The sequence below is a fragment of the Diadema antillarum genome, unplaced genomic scaffold (genome assembly GCF_040938485.1).
Source record: "Diadema antillarum isolate AM-2024a unplaced genomic scaffold, OU_Dant_1.0 scf00000207, whole genome shotgun sequence".
NCBI lineage: Eukaryota > Metazoa > Echinodermata > Echinoidea > Diadematoida > Diadematidae > Diadema > Diadema antillarum.
In genome coordinates, this window is record NW_027271096.1 from 152,419 (window position 1) to 176,905 (window position 24,487).

Here is a 24,487-nt window from a genome sequence, read left to right on the forward strand (position 1 = left end):
CAAAACAAAACAAAACAACAGCAAAGCACACATCCTCTCGTTAAAGAGAACGTATGCTTTCTAAAGTGAAGATACAATTTTCAATTTCTCATTTTATATATTTTAAATCATCTATGTACAGTAGTTCATTTAGCTCCGGGATAAAATAACCGAAGCATCACATTTCGTAAATTATTTGAATGGTTGTAGATGCCAAATGGGCAGTAGTTCATGTTGGGTCGTTTCATTTGGGACCTGACATAGTATTTCACGGAGCCTAGGGCTACTAATTCTGTAGAACAATTTTTCGTCGTTTATTGTGTATAACTGGATGACCTTGGCACTGTTTGAGGTATATCTTCTGTGGTATACAATAATGAGGGGAAAAAGATGATATGCACCAATATATATAGGCCTATTGTATAATTCATTGATGCCTGACTGGTTTTGATCCTCGCTTATCCATCTGATCGCCATCTGAAACAATAAAATTCGATGGAATAAACATTTTGCTTGATTAGTGTGTATATATTATGTCATACTATAGTATTTTTGCAATTTTCACTGAAGAGTTGAACTGGATAGAGTTACCAAAAATAATATTAGGCATGGCGACACACAGTTACACACACACACGGACACAGACATACACGCACACATGCACAACAAACAAAACAAAACGAAGAAAACAACAAAAACCAAAGCAGTTTAACTGCAACACGATTTCCAACAGTTAAAGCCACTCTTTCTCACTATAAAGGGCCCTAGGGCTATCATTATCTGCCACAAACATGGTCGTTCATCGAAGTTAACTGATCTTGACATTTGACCTTGACCACTAACCTTGTGGTATGTTCATACACACACACACACACACACACAAACACACACACAGAACATACTGTTTATATAAGGCACAGGTTTCTTAAGGTACTGTAACAACAGGGCCCCAACAAAATGTAACCTAGAGACTGGTCACGGAATATCTGGTACATGTATATGTCTTAAAACAATAGGCTCCAGTCATGCAGAAGAGGGTATTTTGAGGGGGGGGGGGGGGGGGGTTGAGTTTTTGTTTGAAATTATCTTGAACTAATCTTCTTGGCCTTTAAAATTTTTGAACACTGACCTTCAGCCTTTCTCGGCATAAATTTGGCATTTTCTTGTAAAATCGTATCCTTCCCATTGAACTTCCTCAGTAAAACAACATTAATCTTTCACCCTTAGCTTTGAATTTGACCTCTTTAATTTCCTCTAATTGATCATTCTCTTATGACATTTGACCTCCAGGGATTTTACTGTAATATTTGTAATCAATTCCGTTTAATCTTATACACTATAGCAAACCCAAAGGGCCTCGAAAATCCAACAGAGGTTACCAGGTGTACCTAATTCATGTCACTGGGTGTCCATACAAATGGACAGACGGACAGAAAACCCCAAACACAATACGTACGTGTGTTGCGAACTCCTTTCTTAACCAACACTGAACCTCTATGACCTCATGTGAGGACAGATTACATAAAATAAAGACACGGCTCTCACATTCACTGGATAGTGCGTGCAGATGACCATACATTTATTCCCAAGCAAAGTAAATGCATTTTACCTACGTTTTTTTCTCTTACCACACATTTGATCAACATCAATTCGCTTATTGACACCCTATCGGTTCAGTATGCATCATACGCTCTCCCATTGGAAAGAAAACAAGAGAACAAAGAATTTGTGCTGCAACTGCAACACCAAGACTGCACAAATCTTCTTTACAATTGTTGAAATTCTCATCACATTCATCAACGTTTGAGAGCAAAGGAACATACTGAAACAGCAAAGAAGCGGTTCATCCATGCTCAAAATCTGGCAGCTCCAGTGATGAAATTTTTCATTTTAAATATTTTCAAGTAGTGCTAATTTATAATTGTAAGTTACATCAGTACTATGCTGTGACTTCTGACCACAAAAGCAAGTTCAATGTGAATCCCTACTGTTTGTGAGACATTAGCAAGATTGTGAGCACTTTGTAAAATCACATTCAAGTGGAGAAATCAAAAAAGAAATAACACATTAAATTTTTGTTTGTGGGCATTGTATCATTCTTCCATTAACAACAGGAGCCTAATTAGAAATATATGACCATATTACATAATCATATTCTTCATACATAATTTCACGAACACTTTTGCAAATGCTCCACTATGTTACTCCAAGTATTGTGAGTGTCTTACCGTGGCTTCCTACAATTTCTACCACAAATCACCGCCACGATATTCATTGACTCCTGCCCATTTCCCATCCGCAACACAGATTCTTTTTTGTGTCAAACGCTTTTAAGATGCATGGGATCTTTTGGAGTCTCTCCGCACTTAGGAGAACACCGACAAATAATCACGACACAGTTGTATCCCCCGACACCACCGATACGATGAGCGCACAAGATTCAGAATTGTCTGAAGTCAAAGCACCTGAAGACACTGGCAACAAAGTGCTTTGCAGCTACTGGTAAAAAAACCTCTAGGAAGGAAGAAGCAGATTGCACTAGTAAGTAGACTTTGCCATATACTAAAATAAAGATAAATTTCATACAGTTTATACATGATTGAATAAAACTTACAACAAATGGCAATGTTCTATATTGCAGAAAACAGTTACTGTGGGTGCTTTTGAAAAGCTCATCTACGCCTGGCCTACTACAAACGAGACATTCATGTGAGAATTCATTCATCTCTACTTTGCACTAAAATAAATTGCCAATGCATATTGCTCAGCAGAACATCTTATCCTCTCTTAGCTTCCCCAACACAATTTCAATGTTACAAATAAAGGCAAGATCACAGACAATAAATAAAAATATACAAACTGAATATGCTCCCGTCACACAGTTTTTAAACATACCACTCTTATCTTGAAAAAAGAAGAAAATAAAAACATGTTCTGAATAGAAATGACATTGCCTCCAAGGAAATGATAGACTTGTCCAATAATCTCAGTGTATCACATTGTTTAAAATAAATGAAAATAGTACTTTTTGTCCAATCCAAGCCTCTTCATGAACATAAAATTTCAATCAATAATCTACAGGCCTGTGATATTCAAGCACAGAATAGAGATAGGCAAAAATGTTTAACTCTGTCACTACAAATGGAAACCATGTGGGATACACTATAACTGGCACTGTGAGATGCTGGTTCTGAAATTCATGAATTTTTTGATGAAATATGATGTGTGCAAATGCATGTCGCTGCACTTTATTCCCTTTCTGTGCCCTGCCCCCCCCCCCCCCTCCCCCATCCCCCATCACTCATAGCATCTGACCACGTCACTGAGAATTGACCAGAAATACCCACATGACGCATGCCACTGCATTTCACGTACATGTTCATTATCAAGAGACAAAATATCTGCAACTTATTGCAAAGATGAGACACACGGGAAATGTGTCAAATTATCAGAATCAGAACAAGACCACTCGAGATCCATGAAACAGTTTTTTATCTGTGCAACCAAGAAGTTTTGTAATAGGTTTTAGGTAATAACCAATGTTGACCTCTCTGAAAACCCTCCAACCTCGCTCACACAAGATTATTCTGCACATCATTACCCTCTATCCTTCCAAAGCTAGGCTGTTGTTTCTCTTTCATCTATGTTTTTATGTGTGCATACACGTATCTGTATTCTATTCTAGCATTACTGAACGTCTTTGTTGACAAGAAGTTAGTCACACACCAACTTGTTTTGTTGTTTATCTTTAATTGTTGTTTTCTCAAATGCCAGTGTCACAAGTAGGGAGCTGTATACAGCATGGTATCACTGCAAAACTGATCTAGCAAACTACACAGTAACCTCTGCACTTCTGGGGACGGCCTAATCTACAAGTTCACAATATCAACGGCACACGTAAGCTTTCGCTACAGAGGGCAAACGATTGTCCTGCTCTAGGAGTTGCACAAGAATTTACCACAGTCCTTTACAAATGGAGTCTGGTTCTGTGTTAGCTACTGTGCCGCGGCCGATGACCCGCACATCTCTGTTGAATCACACACAACAACGAATCTAAGCACAAAGCCTCCCTTTCCTTTTCGGAGTAGCAGTGTGAATTCTGGGTTGACTGCACCATTAAGCATGAATACTGTGGCAGCATTCAAGACAGAGATGTTAGCAGCAACTATTACACACAATTTTAGTTAAATTGATGCTCTCAGAGTTGTGTACACTTGCTACCTTCTAAAGCATCACAGTTTTTGTTAAACTAATGCTCTCTGAGTTGTGCGCACTTGCTATCTTCTAAAGCAGCTCTATCAGTTGAATGATACATGAAACATTATGCACGAACAAGGTGTTCCATCAGTATGAAATAGTCACACCTTTTTATTTTTCTTAATAAACCATGCCTACTGATCACAATGAATGGTGTCATGAGCTAATATCATGTTGCCTTCCTGTGTATCCATTTGTTCTGATTTTAAACGCATGGTTCTCCACTGTGAAATTTTCATGGTTTCATGTACAATATAGTGAAAAGGCCTTGCAGAGTCAACTGAATTCTACGTCTCACAGGTTTCTGCCTACTGAAATATGCTGCCTACATAGAATTGCTGCACATTGAGATATATGTATATCTTTATGCATACGTATCACAGGGAGTAGCAAAGGTGTAACTTGCTTCACTACAAACATACCACTGGTAAACACTTTAGTACACACAAACAATCAATTGCAGTATACACACATTATTTCTTTCTTCTTCTCCTTTTTTTTTAAGTTGAACAGCGAAAAAAGGCATGACTCCTCAGTGAATTATGATAGATATCATTAAATACAATCGCATTCTGTACAAGTGAACATCTCCGATATACAAGGAAGCATGATTGGTCGACGTCAACAGCTGAAATCAACAAATAATCTGTGAAGTCAAACTTCTTCCTACTTTTACAACTCATTATTTTGGAATGTTAGCATCCATGATTACATCACTGATAAGGAGAAGAAACATAAAGGACTAAGAAAGAGAAAAAAAAATATCAGAAATGGTGCAGAGTGCTCAGTGAGAGAGAGATAAAGAATAAAAGAAAGGGAAAGAGAACGCAAGAAGGGAGTAAGTAAGATGCTAAAACAAATGGATGCATAATCCACTTGCTTTGTTTAGAAATTGCTGACCACGGAATGTAGCCTTTGCCATGAAAAATCAACACTTGCAGAGTTCAGCGAGACCATCTGCCAATCAACACAAACTTCATTGATGAATATTCATACGTATATAGTCATATATATATATCGAACCTACCTATGAGATGTTCTGTGGTTACAAACAAGCAGTGTTAAGTACTTCCTCTTTAAGTCTGTTAGGATCTTATTTCATTTTAACGGCAGAAACAGCTTGCGCACAGGAACAGTAGTACATGGAGTAAATCTACACAGTGGGATGGCCTCTGTGAGCACAAAAGCCTTGATAACATGCTCTTTTTCTTCTCTTTAATGCACTCACACGAGAAAAAGACAGAGAACATTTTGCACGGCTGTGAGTGAGTCTATGATAGGATGAAAGTTGCGCTGCTGAGCAGGTGTAGGGGGGGGTGGAGGAGTAGGGGAGTAAGTGGGGCGGGGCAGGGAGAGACCCCACGAGGACCTATTGGCTGTCTTTGTTGGCCTCTAAATCCTGCTGAACCTTGGAGAAGTCAAAGTTCTTGCCCGTCGCCCTGAAGTATATATCCTGGATGTCTTCGCACACCGTCTCGAAGTGGGTGGTAGCATCGTACGAACGTGAAATGAAGATCTGATGGCCAGATGAGAAAAAGAAAAACACAATTAAACCTGCTCTCTACCTGACTCTCAAACTCCCCAAAACTTTGGACAGGACCCACACCATTCTGGTTGGCTTTGGGTTCAAATCTGGAGCAATTCGACTACTGCATGCAAAAAACTGGGAAAGCTCCATTTCTCAAGCAATAAGTATATCTGCCACAAGCATCATGTTCCTTCGCATACATCATATGATGAGATCACTGATCTGGACCACTGACCAAAGAATGACCTTATACCCTCACTGCAAAAGGACATGTTTTTTAATTCATATCCATTCATTACACATAAAGGCACCATTACTTGACCTTAAATAAGTGGACGGCATGGCCAGAACACTATAATTCAAGTCAAGTCAGTTTGATTTGATTCATATTCACTAAAGCTATATTTTGGTAATCTCTAACCTTGGCCCTTCTCCCTTGGCACCCGTCATTTCAGGTAACTACTCATTCATTCATTTCTTTCTTTTATACCACATAAAATTACCACTGGGCAGTCCTTCCTGACCTCTGACCTTCAACCTTTGAGGATTTTGATCAAAATATGATCAGCACATCTTTGCCTCATGTAACATACATGTACTTGCAGTCAGGTGCCAAGACAATCTGTTCAATGGCATTTTGATAACCAGATCTGGTATGGACATACCAATGAAGGACAACCTGAAAATGGCCATGGGCTTTTGGCTATTGGCATTCTCCTGACTGGAAAATGGGCTGTAAAGGCAAAGTTATGGAACATTTAAGCTTTTAACCTTGTGAAATTTTGCCCAAAGTTCAAAGCAGCACCTCATGTGGCTGGGCCAAGCATCAAAAGGATCCACTGAAGATTTGTTGTAGTTGTTGTTGTTGTTGTTAAATCATGTCACAAAATTATGGGTGTACGAACATTGAAGAAAATGATGCCCAAGCATCCTTTTGGGGGCTGAGGAATTTAAAGGGAGAGAACAAAAGCTTAAATTCCACCTCTTACCTGGCTCTCTGTCCCATCATCGATGGGGTCGTACAGATCGGAGACAGAGAAGAACTTGTGGGAGATGTCTCCCAGGAGGTCCAGGCCTGGCTTCAGCTCATCCTCTGGATTACTTGTCTCCACAGTGGTGGCCACGAGGGCAATGTACCATCCCTTGGCGGCAACGTTGTGGGCACTGGAGACCACCAGGATGTAGATGTCTGGCAACATCGGAAGTACCACATCGAGTAAGTCAAATGTTTCAGGCTGCTGTGAGACTACTAATACAAATTATTATCCATGTACACAGCACACACGAACTCATCTACTGTTTTTTTTCTTTAATACAGACCAACTACTTTTTCTTCTTACCTGTTGAAGTTTGACGTCTTGATTCCTCAGGATGCCTGCAGTCTATGATCTTCTTTTTTAGGGCAACAATTGTCTACATCAATGATGCATGCACTCCTGACAAGGTTACTGATACCAAGAGTTTAAAGCTGTGCTATTCCACCACATTAAGGTTTGCAACATCCTTTACACTGACATTACACCCACACACATGAACTTTGCAATCACCCCCCCCCCCCCCTCCAAGCTGCTGTTTTTTTGTTTTTTTTTTTTGGGGGGGGGGGTTTTTCATGCTAAATCCAACTAAATTAACATTCAGCTTCCTCCAGTGCCTTCCTACTTAACCATTAATCCAGATCTCCAGTAGAGAGGCAGTATCTTGCTTCAGGATGCAAGCACCATGACCGGGCCTTGAATCTTGGACTTGCTGACCGAAAGTTAAGCGCACAAACCACTAGACCACTACAGCACGTCCACGATGGATCTCGGTAAAAGGAAATAGCTGCATAATTTTTATGGCAGTCATATTTTTTTGCTTTCTATAGGATTATAGTCTTGCAATTCCATAATGAGGGATGAAGAGTCATATAATATCTATTATAGAATGGGTAGCGAGAATCCTGCGATCTGATTGGTCGAGAGCTATGTGTTGATTTTTACTGGCCGCACGCTACGTACGCTGAGTCACCGTGTGGTAAACATGTTATCGCGCACTTGTAGCAAGAGTACGCGTACTTGTAACAAAGGTTTGCGCACTAAGCAAGCGTTCGCGCACTCAGGTTGGCCATGCGTCCAGTAAATACTGATGCATGGCTGGCCGTGCGTGCAGTAAAAACTAATGTATGCTTGTTTACGGCAAGCCAAAAAGAAATGCATCCAGTAATTTTGTCATCTGGTAACACGATAGAAAAATGGGTTTTTGACAAGAAAATTACCCATTCTATAAATCAGATGACGCACATGTCTTTTCGTGCGTCAGTCGGAATATAGTGTGCATGCGGTAACTATGGAATTTAGCCTAAACCCACTCGGCTTCTCGTGGGTTAAGCATTCCATAGTTACCTTATGCACACAATTCCGACTGACGCACTCAGACCTGTGCGTCATTTGTATACTAGGATCATATAATCCAATCGTTATGTTCCCCTGACTAGCGTCAATGAGCTCTCCACTTACCAGAGTTGCGTTGGACCTGGCTCTGAGGGATGATGATCTGACAGGAGGCAGCGTCCGAAGTGTTCGGCACTGGGTGGTTCAGCAGGCAGATGTAACGCGCCACCTGCCCGACCTTCTTGACCCGGTCGGGGAAGTAGGAGGGGTCGCCAATCACCATCTTGCAGCGGGCCATCTCCCCTTGCGACTTGACGCCGACCACCTTGCCGTCCTCCATCACGATCTCATCGATGGGTTTGTCCAGCATATAGGTGCCACCGTAGATGGCAGAGAGCCTGGGGGGGGGGGGGGGGGGGGAGAGTGGGGGGAGAAATGAAAGATCTATTCCAGGAGTCCTCCTACGGTGATTACATCTTTCAACCCGCAGTGGGATTCAAACTATACTTTTCACTTTATTTACATACTCATTTCAAATAAGTTTTCCTCAACAGTGTCATAAATCCCCCTAAGAGCGAGAGGCATCACAGAAATCATTCTCACATAATACAGGTCTACAAACACTTTTAACAGAATCATATGACTCTTCTTTCATAAAAGTTCAAACTACTTTAAAATAGTACCAGTGACTAAAGTTCATCTCTAAAAGCTCAAAATCGAATGATTCCTGCCAGAATATCTCACACACATGATAAAACTTGTTCATATTGTACAACAAAACTATTACTTTGTTTCAAGTTTGAAATAACTTACCTTCGTGTGTCTGCAATCAAATCATAATAAGTGGAGGCACACTATAAAATGTGGTGTTTTCATGTCAAAGACTGATATTCCATATCTGCTGCCATGGGTAGGTAGATATGTAGGGCTTACTGGATACAGTTGGTGATTTAAGTTGTCTTGTGTATCAGAGAAATAAAATCTGTCTTTTACTTTTTTTTGGGGGGGGGGGGGCTGCATGATATTCCCACTGAAAACCTGAAGAAATAAGGAAAAATGAGGTATTAACGTTAAATGGTTGGTAAAAAAGCTGATGGAATGTTACATCTGTATAAATCAATGTCATACACAATATGCAATTCTACACTTTGATGTACCTTATGAGCTACAGGGATAGAACAAAGGTTCTAATACTCTAGCATTGAGTGTACTACAAAGCTGTAGATCATTTCCTTTTCATTCTCTGATGATACTTCTTCCACTGATGAATCGGCCTTGTGGTGCTTGAATGAATTAAAAGACTCATTCTTGTATGAAATGTATTTTGCAAACTCTTGGGTGATAGTTTGCTTAAATTAAACCACTCTGGCACACGCTGGTCACATTAAATTGACATTCACCACCCACATGCCATCCCATTGAATGCAGCGTGTTCAGGGTTAAACGGAATAGTGACAAGCTATTGACTTCTTAAAGGGGGAAGGGGGTTCATCCATTACCTGGCAAAGCCCTGTGGCAGTTCTCCGAGTCCATACATGGGGTAGAGATAGGGAGACTTCCCATAGCGATGGAGGGACTCAGAATACAGCTTGATCCTCTGTATGGTCTTTCCACATGGCTCTTGTAGATAACTATGATCAACACATTTGACAAATACAAAGTTTAGTCAGACACAAATATTTTGTTCTCTTTCACTCTCCTTCTCCTTGCCTTTTTCCTCTCTCTCTCTCTGTCATTCCCTCTTTCTCTGAATATGACATTATTGGGGAGACAAGGTTTTCGTCCAAGCAGATTGACCTCATACACAATGTTCATGTGCAAAAGACATGACTGAATGCATGAAACACTCCATATACAGTGCTCACCGCTTAATCGGGAGGGGCTGGAAGACAAGTTTTTCTCCCACTTTTAAGCAGTGGCTGATATAGCCCCTGCAAACCACACAACATGAAGCCCAGTATGTGGGCATTACATTTACCATACAGTTGTTTAACCCACCGATAACCACAGCAACAGGTACACATGCGCTATGACATGCAGACACAAAACGGAGAAAAAAAAGAAGAAAAAGACACAGCAGTCTCATAATTTTGGCAAACTCTTCATTGGAACAAACCTTCATTCATTTGATCAACAAAATAACCCTTTTTAGAGTTCAAAGTACATCAAGTCACGATGGGTATGACCATATCAATGCAGAGAAAGAGGTACACTGCTGATTGCGATGAGAGTAGGAACACATTTTCCTCAAATTCATGCCTCCTTATGCTGTCTGTAAGACACGAACACACACACTGCATGCATACTATGCACAAACAGGAAGAGTATGGGCTGCATGTGGGAAAGGTGACTCTCCATATCGCACTGAAAGGATGGTAAAGTGCTTGAGCAGATGCCGATGACAATCATAAGATGACCGCCTGCACTACATCCTACCGAGTAATGGCAAATGTTTAGACTGTAATTGGCTTAATCTATCTAGAATTGATTAGAAAATAACCCTTCTGGTAAGGAAATGAAATACCTGCAATTATTTTCAAGGATTTACCTATCATTTTTAGAAATTAATGACAGACAATAGAAGTGTTTCAGCCAGAATTTGCCACGATAAAGCGGTTTATATGGTTCTGATTAAGCAGTGGAAATAACACATGAAAAATTTGTTACATCAAGCTTTGTTGCACTTAAAGGGTGTGTACAGTTCTGGTCGAGGTGAGGATTTGGCTTTTAACGTTTTGCGAGATATTCAGAAACCACTCTATGAGATGTCAAAGAGCATGCAGTTCTAAGGGGTATCAAAAGTTTATTCGATGAAAATCGGTTTTGAAATGGCTGAGATATTAAAAAACAAGGTAAAACAAAGAGATCCTAATAAAGTTGTGGCATGTCGCCTTTTATTAATAGCACTTTTTGGGATATCTCAGCCATTTGAAAACCAATTTTCATCAAATAAACTTTGAATCCTTAAAATTACATGCTCTTTCATTTCATAAGAGGCTTTTCATTATCTCACTAAGGAATGTTCAAAACATGAATCCCCACCTCAACCAGTACTGTACAGTCCCTTTAAGAGGTTCCTGATTAATGGGTGAGCACTGTGTCAGCCATATGCCCTTTACCTGTAATATTTTCTGCTCCTTTGAAAACACATTTAATAAAACATGGAAGTTACTGTATCACCTTACTTGGGGACAGTTTCTTTCCTCAAATGTAAAGAGGAATTGCTTAAACCTACAGACCATCAAAATAACTCTTCTGCTATGTTAACGTTTCTGATTTTTAAGATGGTCCACGAGAGGAAAACACCCCAATCTTTTCCATGCTGTTTGAATATGTTTACGTAATTTCGCTACACATCATATAGTTCAAGAAATAGTTTCATATAGCATATGTTTTCTTTCCTCTAGCACAGAAAGTACTCCCTTTACTTTCTTCACATGTGAATGGGTCTTTGCTCAAAACGATGTGAACTTCAACAGGCAGACTTGTGCCATTTGCATGTCAGAGGAAATGAATATCATGAAAAAAAATACTCCATCTTTTCACATGTAAATATTTGAGCAGGACATTAGTGATCAATTACCCTAATGAACTCATCTATACTAGCAGCAACCCCAGTTTGCACAGTGTCATTAAAATTTGAAGAGAAGATTACCTGCCTGACTCCTACAGTGCTCATACACAGTATTCAATTCATAGTTATGGTGTGACAGAAGAAGAACCTGGCACATACAGCGAGATTAACAGACAATACATCACGGTTAAAAAAAAATCATTGTTTGCCTTGCAAATTCCATCCTATGTCACTTCCCTCCTCATCTCTTCTCTTTCTAGGCTTTTCTTTTGTCAAGCCACCATCCTTACAAGGACTACAACATACACATGGATGCTACCGCAGACCTTTCTCGCTCAAACGCCATACAAAATGACTACATATCTGCAGTTAGTTTTACTGAATTTACTGAGCAACATGAGATGTAGAAAAGCAGAAGAGGGAAAAAGTGGAACTGCAAGCATGTCCTGATATGCCTGCAGCTCTCTGCACATAAGGAATAAGACCTAAACAAGCACAACTTTCTTGCACTATCAACAAATATTAAAAAAAAATATATATAAATACAAATCATCAAAATACTAGCAAAGTTAGGAGAAGCAGAGAGAAATGAAAAAAGAAGATATGAGACAAAGATGAAGACCAAGATGACGAAGAAGTAGTAGTAGTAGTACTATTTGTTGTTGTTGTAGTAGTAGCAGTAGTAGTAGTAGTAGTGGTACAAGACATAGCACTGTGGTAGTTGTAGTAGATGTAATACTGTAAAACACAATATTTTTGCGGCATGAAATATTTGCGAGTTGCCTCTAACATTCCATGCATTATTAATGTAGACAAGAACTTTCGCTTGCATTTTAATTTCGCGAATCTTGGCTCTCGTGAAATTCGTGAAATTAAAATGCACGAGAACATTCCTCGTTTTACAGTAGTAGTAGTAGCTGTAGTAGAAGTAATAGTAGTAGTAGTAGTAGTAGTAGTAGTGGTGGTAGAAGTAGTAGTAGTAGTAATAGCAGCAGCAGCAGCAGCAGCAGTAGTAGTAGTAGTAGCAGTAGTAATTGTAGTGGCAGTTGTAGTAGTAGTAGTAGTGGTGGTAGTAGTAGTGGTGGTGGTAGTAGCAGTAGTGGTGGTGGTAGTAGTAGTAGTAGTAGTAGTAGTGGTGGTGGTAGTAGTAGTAGTAGTAGTAGTAGTGGTGGTGGTAGTAGTAGTAGTAGTAGTAGTAGTGGTGGTGGTAGTAGTAGTAGTAGTAGTAGTAGTGGTGGTGGTAGTAGTAGTAGTAGTAGTAGTAGTGGTGGTGGTGGTAGTAGTAGTAGTAGTAGTAGTAGTAGTAGAAGTAGCAGCAGCAGTAGTGGTAGCAGCAGTAGTTCTGAAGGACACCCCCCTCACCTGTCATCCCTGTAGAGGGCAAGGGCGTGTCCAGTGAAGTCAGTGGTTGGCTTCTTGAGTTTGAACTTGTCGTACAGCTCCTGGGTTGTGGTCTTCTCGGGGTCCACCTCATCCTTCAGATCCTCTGGGTTGAACTCGGCAATGTACTTGAGGAAACCACGGAAGCTGGTCTTCTCCGTAACGGACATTAGTGCTGCCCAAGAGAGAAAACGTGAGATTTCACATTTCCCTCGATTTGAACATGTTAGTACGAGCATTTTTCTGCCCAGTTCAACAACCATATTGTTCAGCATATTGAAGTATGCTGGCAAATTTCATAAAAATGTATCTGGTATAAATACGAACGCCTTGTGGATGCTTTGGAAACACTGCTTCACTACAAATCTATTTCTTATGCATGAGATTCTCCAAAGCCAGAAATTATTTTGTGCATGAAACTTCAGCGAATTTTGCATGGAGCCAAAATTCACAAAAGCAAAATGCAAGTGAAAGTTTTTTGTTTTCTACACAATGCATTGGATGGCAGTGGCAATTTGTGAAAATTTCATGCTGTGAATGTTTTGGGTTTTACAGTATATGGAGGAGGGAGAGAGCGGGGGAAAATGCTACACAGTAAAAGATGAGCCATTAAAGGAAGGACTAACAATTAAGAAATATACTTCGAAAAAAAAAAAGGAAATAGGATAAAGGAGTGCTTAACAATAAGTAAAGACTAAATTAAGGCCATATGAACTCATTGTGATCTTCTCTCTTAAAGGCATAATATACCATTTGCAGATGAAACAAAAACCCAGCTTTAATGTTTCACATTAGTTCTAAAATGTGAGTTATGGACAGAACCACTGTAAAAATACTAATCAGGATAATCAATGTTTAGTATTGTCAAAAATACAAAATGCAAACAATAGTTATGACAAAATTGTTTCCAGAATAAACCATCTGCAGTTATGGTTTATTGAGAGAAAAAAAAAAAGTGTTATCTCATAATATCTAACTAGACTTTATTGAACAATTTGTATATGGTAGCATGTTTTGTGATACAACTGACCTACAATGCATCAAATAATGTGATACGGTAAACTCAGAACATTTTTTTTAACCACTGCCCCCAATACCTTACAAAAAATACAACAAAACAGATGTTAATTGTTTTGTCACATGGGAAGCATAAGGGCATCAACAACAGTCAATATTGTAATTCTTCATTCTGCTTTTAAACTCATGATATACATACTGTACGAGCTGAAATTTTCGCGTACACATATCTTCCCAAATTGCTTCTTGGAGGACGTTTTCGCGTGTTGTTAATTTCACGGTTGCAAGGGTCTAACTGAACTTACTTATTTGCGCGTTTTTATTTTTGCGTGTTGTTATTTTCCTGCTTCAAAGGCAATTCGCGAAATTTGCGAAAATAAAACCACCACGAAAATTTCAGCTTGTACAGTACACCCCCTCTGCCCTCCTTCTCTTTTTTCCCCCCATGCAAAGGGACGTACACTGTGCAGGCAAATTGCTGCAATATCATGGGTGTTACTCACAAGAGGTTAGTGCCTCCGTTTCAGTGGCAGGCACCTTGTGTACAGCGCCATCCTTGAACACATAGCTGCCCTCCACAGACTTGAACTCCAAGTAGCGGGTCACTCCAGATATGATCAGGATCTTCACCAGCTGGCCTGCATGGAAAGACCCAGACAGTTTGTAATCCATCCTAGTTATGTAAAAAGAAAGTTTACAGTATCGTATGCCCCCTCCTCCCACCCCCACCCCCCCCCCCCCCCCCGAAAAAAAAACTACAATGGTACCCTCCACAATGATAACTTTAAAAATGGTGAAATAATCCAACTACAATTAAAAGGTATGAAACGATAACTCACTGCCCATATCTTACAGAAATCCCCATTCGATTTGCTTCAGTAGTCAAAGAGAGATGAGGAATTTTTTAAAAGCATGTCACGAATCTCTTCCCTCCAAGTTCTGTCTATTGCGTTCACACATTGATATGCAGTTCCAAGAGCATCCAAGTGCTAAACTTGAAAGAATCAGACTCACAACATGCTTTACAACAATCCACATTTCTCTGTAACCGTTTACCCAAATTGAATGGGGTTTTCTGCAAAATAGAGCTAAGATGTTATATTTCAAGACTCTGAAGTAGCGTTTAGACAGCTTAATCATACTGGGTGTTAGTAATGCGAAAATCTGATAGTAATTCTTTGGGGGACATACTGTACAGGAACTTGGCCATGCTTACTGTAGCTCTACATGCCTATATTCATACCTCTCTGCCTTTAAAGGTAAAACATACTGTGTAGTTCTCAGAGGGGCTCAAAATCCATCTTCCACTGTTTGGGATTTACTAGCAATATATCAAAAGGGTCTACCGAGAAACTTGTCTGGTTGACATGATTTACCAGGATAATGAGTTGTTCTGGAGTATTTTGAGATCAAAAGGGTAAAATGACTTAGACCGGTGTACCTGATTTTATTCTTGAAGTGTTCCTTGTTCACTAGTGGGTAGGTAGATCATTAACTGATCAATGATGATCGATGACGCTATAGCAGTAGTATTTCTCAACAAGCTGCATGTTACTCACTCTTGCATGGAAGATTGCTGGAAACTGCTACAGCCCAACTTGTCATCGATTATAAATCATTAGGCGTTTTAAAATCAGCCCGATGTTTCGAAATAGCACGCTATTTTCTGACTTGGGAAATTTTCCCGATAGCGAAATAGCGCGCTATTTAATAATGTGAACACAAATTAACACGCTAATTGTATCAATCTGATCGAGAAAATTTCTGGAGTCCAAATCAGGAAATTTCTGAAATAACGGGATAGTAGCGCGCTATTTGATAATGTGAAAATGACTCGAGAAATTAGCGCGATGCATCCATTATGCCTAGCGTGTGTGACCCGATCGATCGAGGCAAACTAAACAGAAATCACGAGGAATTTTTGAGAGGGCACACACATTAATTATGCTGTTTGCACATACTCAGCTGTCGAATTAGCTCGACAAAAATTCGGGCTGATTCTCTTCGGGCTGATGTGAATAAGAAATGAAATAGCGCGCTAACTCACAATCGCGAAAAATTTCTCGAGCTTGGATTTTTATCGGGCTGATGTGAAAACACCTACTATGTAGTAACCACGCTAAGATACATGTATGCTCTGAGATCGCAATACTGTTGATGTACGTTTTTCGCTGAAAGTTTGCTTTTTCGTGTTTGCCAAACTGAAATTTTGCTATCATTTCTTACACTGTGTGTCCATTTTAGAGCAAACATTTGACAGTTTCTGAATGTATCATGTGAAAAGTATGTCTAACTGTGCCTAATCATCCTCATTATTATTGTGAAATGCATTTGATGCTTTCTTTCTTTTTGCTTTTTGTTTTTGTTTTTTGTTGTTTTTTTGTTGTTGTTTTTTTGTGGGGGGGGGGGGTTTAGTTTGCCTGTTTACTGTGCCTGGATAGTTTTCATTTTCATGCTGACATACAGTTTCCACATGAGTGCCTATCATTAAGGGTTATATGGGTTGCCTAATGGCCTATGCACCAGAAAGCTCATGACTTCCCAATAACTCATGAGTCTCATCAGTTGGGTGACATCACATTTCTCCACACTGTTTTGGATTTCCTTCCTCTGTGATAACCCTGAAATTTACCAATTTGACCCTTGACCTTCGGATCTTTGAAACATCAAGCTCATTACTAACTCAATGAATTACTCTTAATGTCATACTCAAACTTTTTGTGATATTTTTCAATTGAACTTAATATTTTCTAGTTGTCAGGAAATTCAACATTAAAACTGATATAAGCTCTGACCTATGACCTTCACAGGGATATATACACCAACATCAAACCAGTGAATTGCCCCATCACAACTTATCTCTGCACCACATTTGTTTGTATTTGAGAAATTGTTGCTTGCACTACCATTTGACCAATGTAATTCTGACTTTGTCCTTGGCCACTAAACTGTGACTCAAAATTTGAAACAGTTCGTATTTGTATTTAATCATACTTCTTTGTCTTCAATTTCATTTAGAAGCCTACACAGCATCTGAATTTCTTTCAGATGCTTTTCTTGGGTTAGAGTGAAAATAGGAAGGAATTAAAATGAATTTATATTCTCGAACATTACACTGCAGAAACCTAACAAGTTCAACCAGTTTGGAGATGCCCTAACATTACTATTAAACACTTTTCCACATGCTTTGGATGAGGTAGTTTATTGCTCATAGGAGGGCACACAAAAGTACAACACGACCCTGTCTTACAAAAAGTTGTGAATGATTCAAATCAATTGTAACTCCCCCAATCAATTGCAAGTTTTAAGGTGTCTTATATTGATTTCAATCCCAAATTTTATAAGACAGGGCCCAGAACAGTGATAGGGTATATTCCAAAGAACACAAAGACAGCAAAAAAGACAGAAAGTTCAAGATCAAATGAGATATTTCAGATAAATATTCTTTTTTATTCAGGAGCAACATACGGTTGTTTGTATATTCACTGTACTTAATAGAATATGCTTGATATGCAAGAGCACCACAGTATGATAAAAAGGTCCTATATAATGATCTCGGTATCTCTGCATATTCAGTTGGCTAACATGTAATATTTGATTTGAAGCTCAGATTCACATCTATGAATTTCAAAGTCTGCTGAAAACGAATATACCATGGGCTGTTATCTTTATACTGAATATCATTCACCTGTTGACTCACCTCAAAAACAGAAAACAAAACAAAACAAAACAAAACAAGCAAAACAAAACAAAACAAGCAAAACAAAACAAAACAAAAACTTTCCTACAGTTTGCATACCAGTATGGTTGAGCCTGTTTTCCTTGGTTACTATAATATTAATGGTTTGTATCGTTTTTGTTGTAGATCCCATTCCTCTATGGCATGGAAACCAATGCTGTGACTCAATTGTCACTATTAATCTTTATGCTTGGTGATAAATAATGCACACATTATGAAAAGGACACATTTAATGGAGAAACATTTTTTTACTTAACTGTATGAACTACACTGATTTAAACAAAGTTGACCAGGCACAGCGGAATTCAGTTACTCTATAGATTGTTCAACACTGAATTATCATCATTATTAAAGGCAGTGCCACACCCTACATGTAAGGGAGGGTCGACTCTTATGTTAAAATTTACCTTGAGGGCCAGACAGAAATGCGTGGGCACACTACCTACCACAAGAACTTCTCAAAATGATGTCATTCATAACAGATCTAAATGGTGAACTACATCATGGCCATGTAATGATATTGATATACCTTTCAGTAACTCACGCATTTTGGGCCAGCTCATGGTTCGAGCTAAATTGGCCCGCACTAAGCAGTAAAAATTGCATTCATGGCAGAGCCATGCTACTTTCATTTATGAACTCGGCCACGTAAGGGATAACTACCATGGTAACTGAACATGCGCTCTGGCAGAGGCATGGCCAGGCAAATGTGACCTTTGACCATGCAAGGAATTTTGGCCCGAGCCTGGTGATGCTATCGTTCATAAACTCTTTGATCAATGGCCCGCGCCTGGTGCTAGCTTACAACAGTGCCAAAATAGCCCAAGCCTGGCGCAGCCACTTTGGCCCAATTCATAATCTCAAAATTTTACAGCTTAGCTTGGGCCTGGTCCCATCTAATCATTAATTACAGTGAGAAGGTTGAAGTGATGATTTTTGTTTTGAGTGAAGTCAGCTCACCCACACTATTGCTGTGCATGCTAATGCTTGCAACATGTCTCGGTATTTCAACATTGCCTTGACTGCCTCAGCATCTCATCTACCCGTAATCTAAGTTTAACTGACTTTTTTACCTGTTGCCATGAGGAACTTGGGGATGAGGTCCACGTTCCAGTCCCTGCCTCGCTTACTGCTGTCATCATCGGGCATGGACTCGCTGAAGTGCTCATAGACCTGCAGAATGTCCAGAAGAATTGGGTTGATAAAACTAACTTGACTGCTCACTGCACAAGAATATTAGGATTACTTTGTTTTGGATATCTAAGCCATTTCAAAACCAATTTTCAAAAAATAAACATTGAATTCCTCTTAGAAATGAATGCTCTTTTGTATTTCATAAGTTCATATTAGAGGTTTCTCTTTTGCCAAAAAATCATCATCAAGAAACATTGGAAACCTGAAGCCCTATCTCATTGAAGCTGTACCGTCCCTTTAAAGTCAACAAATATCATACTGAGCAAAGGTAACAATAGTTGAGGAGATTCTGGAAATATACATGAGGACAAGATACATTTTGTAGGTGCCCATGCACAGGGACGGTGGCCTTCTTTCTTGTGGCAGTACCACACTTCACCATTCCAAACCATCTATGTTTACATAAAATCACATTTTGAATACTCATCACAGTGTACAATTGTACTACATGTACCTACAGCTTCTTACACTATCTCCTCTAACGCACAAAAGCATTGTCTGAATATCAAGTCGCTTTATTTTGCTTGTTAACCATCCCCAGAAATGTATTCAAATGGAGCCATGGCAATCAGGATGCATTCCTGTACACACACAAGTACTTGATGCAACACATATCATTTGTATTCTCATGTTGCATACATGCGGGTGAATGCATAGATGTACCTACTGGAAAGTTGGACAAACTGTATGAGGAGAAAACAACGATATTCCACTACTTGCAGCAGTAATAAAAGGAATAAAACAGTTATACTAGTAGCTATATTACTCTGTGTACTACAATACATTTAGGTGTTTGATAAAATGTATGTATTCACCATGCGCACTTACTCAGGGAAACCCCAAATCACTGGGAGATACAAAGAATGATAATCCCAGACTGCATTGTGTTTGCAGGGAAAGAAATAGATCTCCGCCCTCAAACAGCTGCATGAAGCAAAATCCAGTATCTACAACATGAGCGTACCATTAAAATCATAAAATGCAATAAAAGGATTGGTGGACAAGCATAGAGTGGGTTTAACGCTGTCTGTCTATGCTCTGCCATTCTCTGAGCATGTGACTTTCATTATTCATGTAATACTATACATAGTTGTTGATATCCAACTCTGTGTATCTCTGTGGTATATTCTGGCCAATACTGTCAGTAAACATACAATTGTACAATGTATATTCCATAAGGCTTCCAGTTCTGATAATCAAGGAAACAATAATAATAAAATAATGATACAACAATAAAAAAAAGATGATTTTTGTTCTCAACGTCATCATTATTATGTCATCATCTCTGTCATAAATCATAATAATGATATAAACACAGATGACTGATGATGTTTACTAAAGGCATGTCATGTTTTGTTGTGTGTGTGTGCGTGCATGTTTGTGTGATAAAAAAAAAATGCTAATATTCCGGCTCTGACAGCAACCTAAATCAAGTTAAGACTTGGCCTATAGCAGTCACATCAATTTCATTTGCCTGCCTGCCTGCAAGCATTACATCAGATCAATGTGTAGAGAGACAAGCCTTCGCCTCACACAGGCATAAAGCAAGGATTGTGGCGCATGGATGTGTGGATGGCATCGTTCCTATCATCCCAGCCAATCAATGTGTCTCATCAGTTGGTGATGATGATGATGATTATGATGACACTAGTGGTGGTGATGGTGGTGGTGCTGGGGGGCCCTCCACGGCTTGGAACATGACAGAAACTGCCAAAGCTTGAGTACATGCCACATGATGCGGGTTTATTGTGTGCCTTGCAGTTAAAATTGTTGTCATTTGCACATAAATTAACGTTGAGATGCAAACAGGGAATGACACTGTGATGAAACCCATGTTGCATCTAGAAAAGCACACTGTCATTCCCACAGAATTGAACTGCCAGTATTCAGCAGGCTTACCACATACATACATGTAACTGCAATACACTGAGTAATATCAGGGTGATTACTGCACTGCAAAAATTATCCCACAGGTATTGTATGAAACTCTTTTATTCACTGTTGCACACTCTCAAACATTTTTTAATGTCATTTTTAATAGTTAAGCAGCATTTAATACATGAATATGATATTGGTCAGTTATTATTCTAGCATTACAAAATTAATCTACTATTTCTAAGATTTAGCAGAAAACAAGAAAATACTGGTAACAGTGTAATAAACACACAATGTGAGAGCACATTAAAAGGAAAATAAATGTCTGACATATTATAATTATTCAATTTGAATATTGACATATAAGTAGATCAATGTCGTGTGGTAACAAAGCAAGTGAAAGCAAGAAAAACATGATAAAACACACACAAAAGCAAAAATGTATGGCTGTTGGATCCAGAGATACCTTGTACTCCTGTCATGCACTGAGTAACCATAACATGTCAACAGAGAGAATTCAATATGTTTCACATTTATATAACCATGCATCTGTGGCCATATTTCAATGCAAAGGTTTGTAGGTTATATGCTCACATATCAACCAAACAATGAATTTGCTTTTATGTGACATTTGCACTGTTGAAAATGTAGTATGGAATCTGCAGCAATATGATGACTCAGACTGCAAGATCTTAAAAGGAGGGCACATGGATTATGTTGATCTATAACCCAAGGAAAGTTTGACGTTCATAATTACTTGCACTAGACATGCCAACATCATTCCCCAAACCTCATTATGCTGTCTCAACAAGTACAAGGTTTGTATCATACAGAGTACAATGTATCTTTACAACACTCACAAGCATGCGCATCACTAAAACATCCATAGTAATCTTCTCTTTTGAATTCCATAAAATTGTCATCACAGCATCAATACTACATAATCATAAATGATGTCAAATTCATTTCCACTATAGCTCCTGGTTATAACTACCATCATTGCTTTTTAGATCAAGTTTGAAATGTTAGGTTTTCACAAGGTGCCACGTTGGTGAGCTAACTAATATCAAAGCTATAACTCTTAACAAATTCAATGACCAATTTCTGTAAGACTGCCAATATTTTTACACATTTCTATTAAAGTTTGTTTCCTGTTTATTTGTTTGTTTATGTGTTTTTAAATGAACAGTTCCCTGATAGCTCCCTTCAGGTTTCTTCATTTTTTAAGGAGGTTCATCAACATGATAATTTGAGCATGCCATAACAGGGTCACACTACAGCAGGCCTCAAAGAAAACACACTGGCTTTACTTTGATCTTGACTTTGGTAATTTTTAGCAGGCAAATTGTGTTCTGCAGTGTTTTTTTTGTTTGTTTTATTTTTTTTTAATGGAAAGAGAAGATAATTATTCTCTGCACATATTACTGAATTCATCAACGGTGTGCTCCCTTAGTCTTTCACAGTTTACAGTGCTTTCCACCACCACTCCTTCCAGCATTCATCCCAGAACCTCTTCCACTGACCTCTGCATTATTCTGCTAATTAATGTAATATTAAAACCGAATGTTGGTGCTTTCGATTCATCAGGGAGGGTTAAGGTTCAACCCTATTATACAATATCCAGAAAATGATGCCTAAAAGGGGGATTCCACACGATTTCCATAATTTCACATCATGTAGTACATAAATCGACAGCTTCATGTATAGATTTGTGGAATTTATTGTGGTCCTTGAGCAGAGAAACCAATACTCTGAAAATCTTAAAGGTGCATGGTCCCCGTGTTTTAGTCAAATGCGTACGCGGGCGCACGGCGCAAGTTTCCTATAGAGACCTACGCTATCGACTTCTTTTGGCGCTTACGCTTTGGCCCACTTTCCCGAGTCCGAAGAAGTCCGATTCTCTGTAGTCAGTGGTCCGATCACACTTCGGCTCATGATTCGGCTGAGGGGGATGACAGCTTTAGCAAACTTCTTTTGTGATGTCATAATAAGAAGCACATATGCACGCACCCTGGCATTACTACAGACTGCGCGATGCGCAGAGAAGACAACAAAGGCAACGTTACTTAGCAACACCTACGCACTTTACTCTTGATGACAGCTCTACTTCGGTAATCTTCGGCAGTATCATCAACAGCGCCATCTACACTACCGGGACTATGCCCCTTTAAACAAATTACACTGAACAGTGTTGATGACATAGAGACTCACATATTTCAGAAATGTAAGCACTGTAATTCTATTACAATACCACTTGCTTAACAAGTTCACCTGTGTAGAATCTATGTAAACTTTCTTTTGTTCTGCTTCCTTGAGCCCTAACTCATGTATTTGTATGGTGAGACTGCTATGTCATCATCTTTGCTTATTGCAATTTGTTATCAATTTTGGAAACATTCTAATTCCTCATCCCAATCACTATGTATTCTGAAACTTTGTACTCAGTATTAAACTAATTTATAGTTGTTCAAATATTAAAGTCTGAAAATCATCCCAAGGTCCCCTTTAAGTCAATGTTGCCTTTCTTAATGAAAGACACAGGCACTTGTGTTTAATAAGGCACAGATAGTTTTACAACGATGTGAGCCACAGGCCAGACAAGCTTTAATTAATAATAAATTCTGAACTACATTGTACTGGTGCCAGCTGATCTTGGTAGTGAGCAGGAGCAAGATATAATCAATGGCACTACACTAGTACAGATTTAACTTCATTTTTTCTTTTTTTTTCTCTTTTTGTCTGGATCAATGTTTCCTTCAGATCCCCCTGGATATTTGATTCCACATGTAATGCCCTTACAGGATTATTTGACCTAGATGAGAAACTGCTTCAAATAAATCATTTCATTCCAAAGCTCTACGAAATGAACATTAATTAAGAAGGGTAGTCCACGGAACATAAAATCTCCCCCACATAAAAACAAACAAACAAACAAACAAAAAACTGTTTTGTTTTGTTTTTTTTTTTGTTTTTGTTTCAAAAGAGCCACTGCTCCTTGCAACAGGTGGCAGTACATGCATGCATGGGAAGTATTGCTAGCTGCCAGTCTGTGCATACCATTTGTCCTCATTAGTCATATGAGTGTTGAGGACGCATTCCACACACTTTCAGTTGCAGATATAAACGTCCAAGGTCAATGTTTGTATTCTCCTGTTTAATTACTCATGCTGGCGGCATGTACACCCCAACAGGCATGCATTGCATTTGGGATGAGAGGCTCCTCTAGTCTTGTGTAAATGCAAATGGCCCAGTTCATTCACTCATTGCATACCGGCATATTTTAAATTTATGGGATGTTTTTCTGTTGATGACCTGGTAGTGACCTCTCCAATTCATAAGTTCATGCTGAACATACATCCAATACACCAAGGCAGCAGTAATTGTTTGCTATGCTGGGCAAAGTTACTAGTTGTCAGGAACAACTGTGGTCATAAAGTGTGCATGAAATACTTGTATGACATTACATAGCTTTGGGATCACAAAATACAAACAAATGCACATGTATGCACAGGCATGCGGGGGAAAAGTTGTAAACTTATGCATTTTCTTATTATATTATTGATATGCAGCGCACA

At 39.0% G+C, this 24,487-nt stretch overlaps 1 protein-coding gene across 1 annotated transcript in view; it reads right to left on the reverse strand.

Annotated features, from left to right (window-relative positions):
* Positions 1-5,017: 5,017 nt before the first annotated feature.
* LOC139724103 (rab GDP dissociation inhibitor alpha-like) overlaps positions 5,018-24,487 on the reverse strand; it is a 29,253-nt gene continuing 9,783 nt past the window's right edge. The window contains exons 3-9 of the mRNA XM_071635300.1: positions 18,917-19,016; positions 14,608-14,742; positions 13,070-13,262; positions 9,633-9,764; positions 8,260-8,531; positions 6,754-6,953; positions 5,018-5,752 (exon numbers count right to left, since the gene is read on the reverse strand). Of these exons, the coding sequence (XP_071491401.1) occupies positions 5,606-5,752; positions 6,754-6,953; positions 8,260-8,531; positions 9,633-9,764; positions 13,070-13,262; positions 14,608-14,742; positions 18,917-19,016 (1,179 nt within the window). The 3' untranslated portion in view covers positions 5,018-5,605. The remainder of the gene's footprint in view (positions 5,753-6,753; positions 6,954-8,259; positions 8,532-9,632; positions 9,765-13,069; positions 13,263-14,607; positions 14,743-18,916; positions 19,017-24,487) is intronic.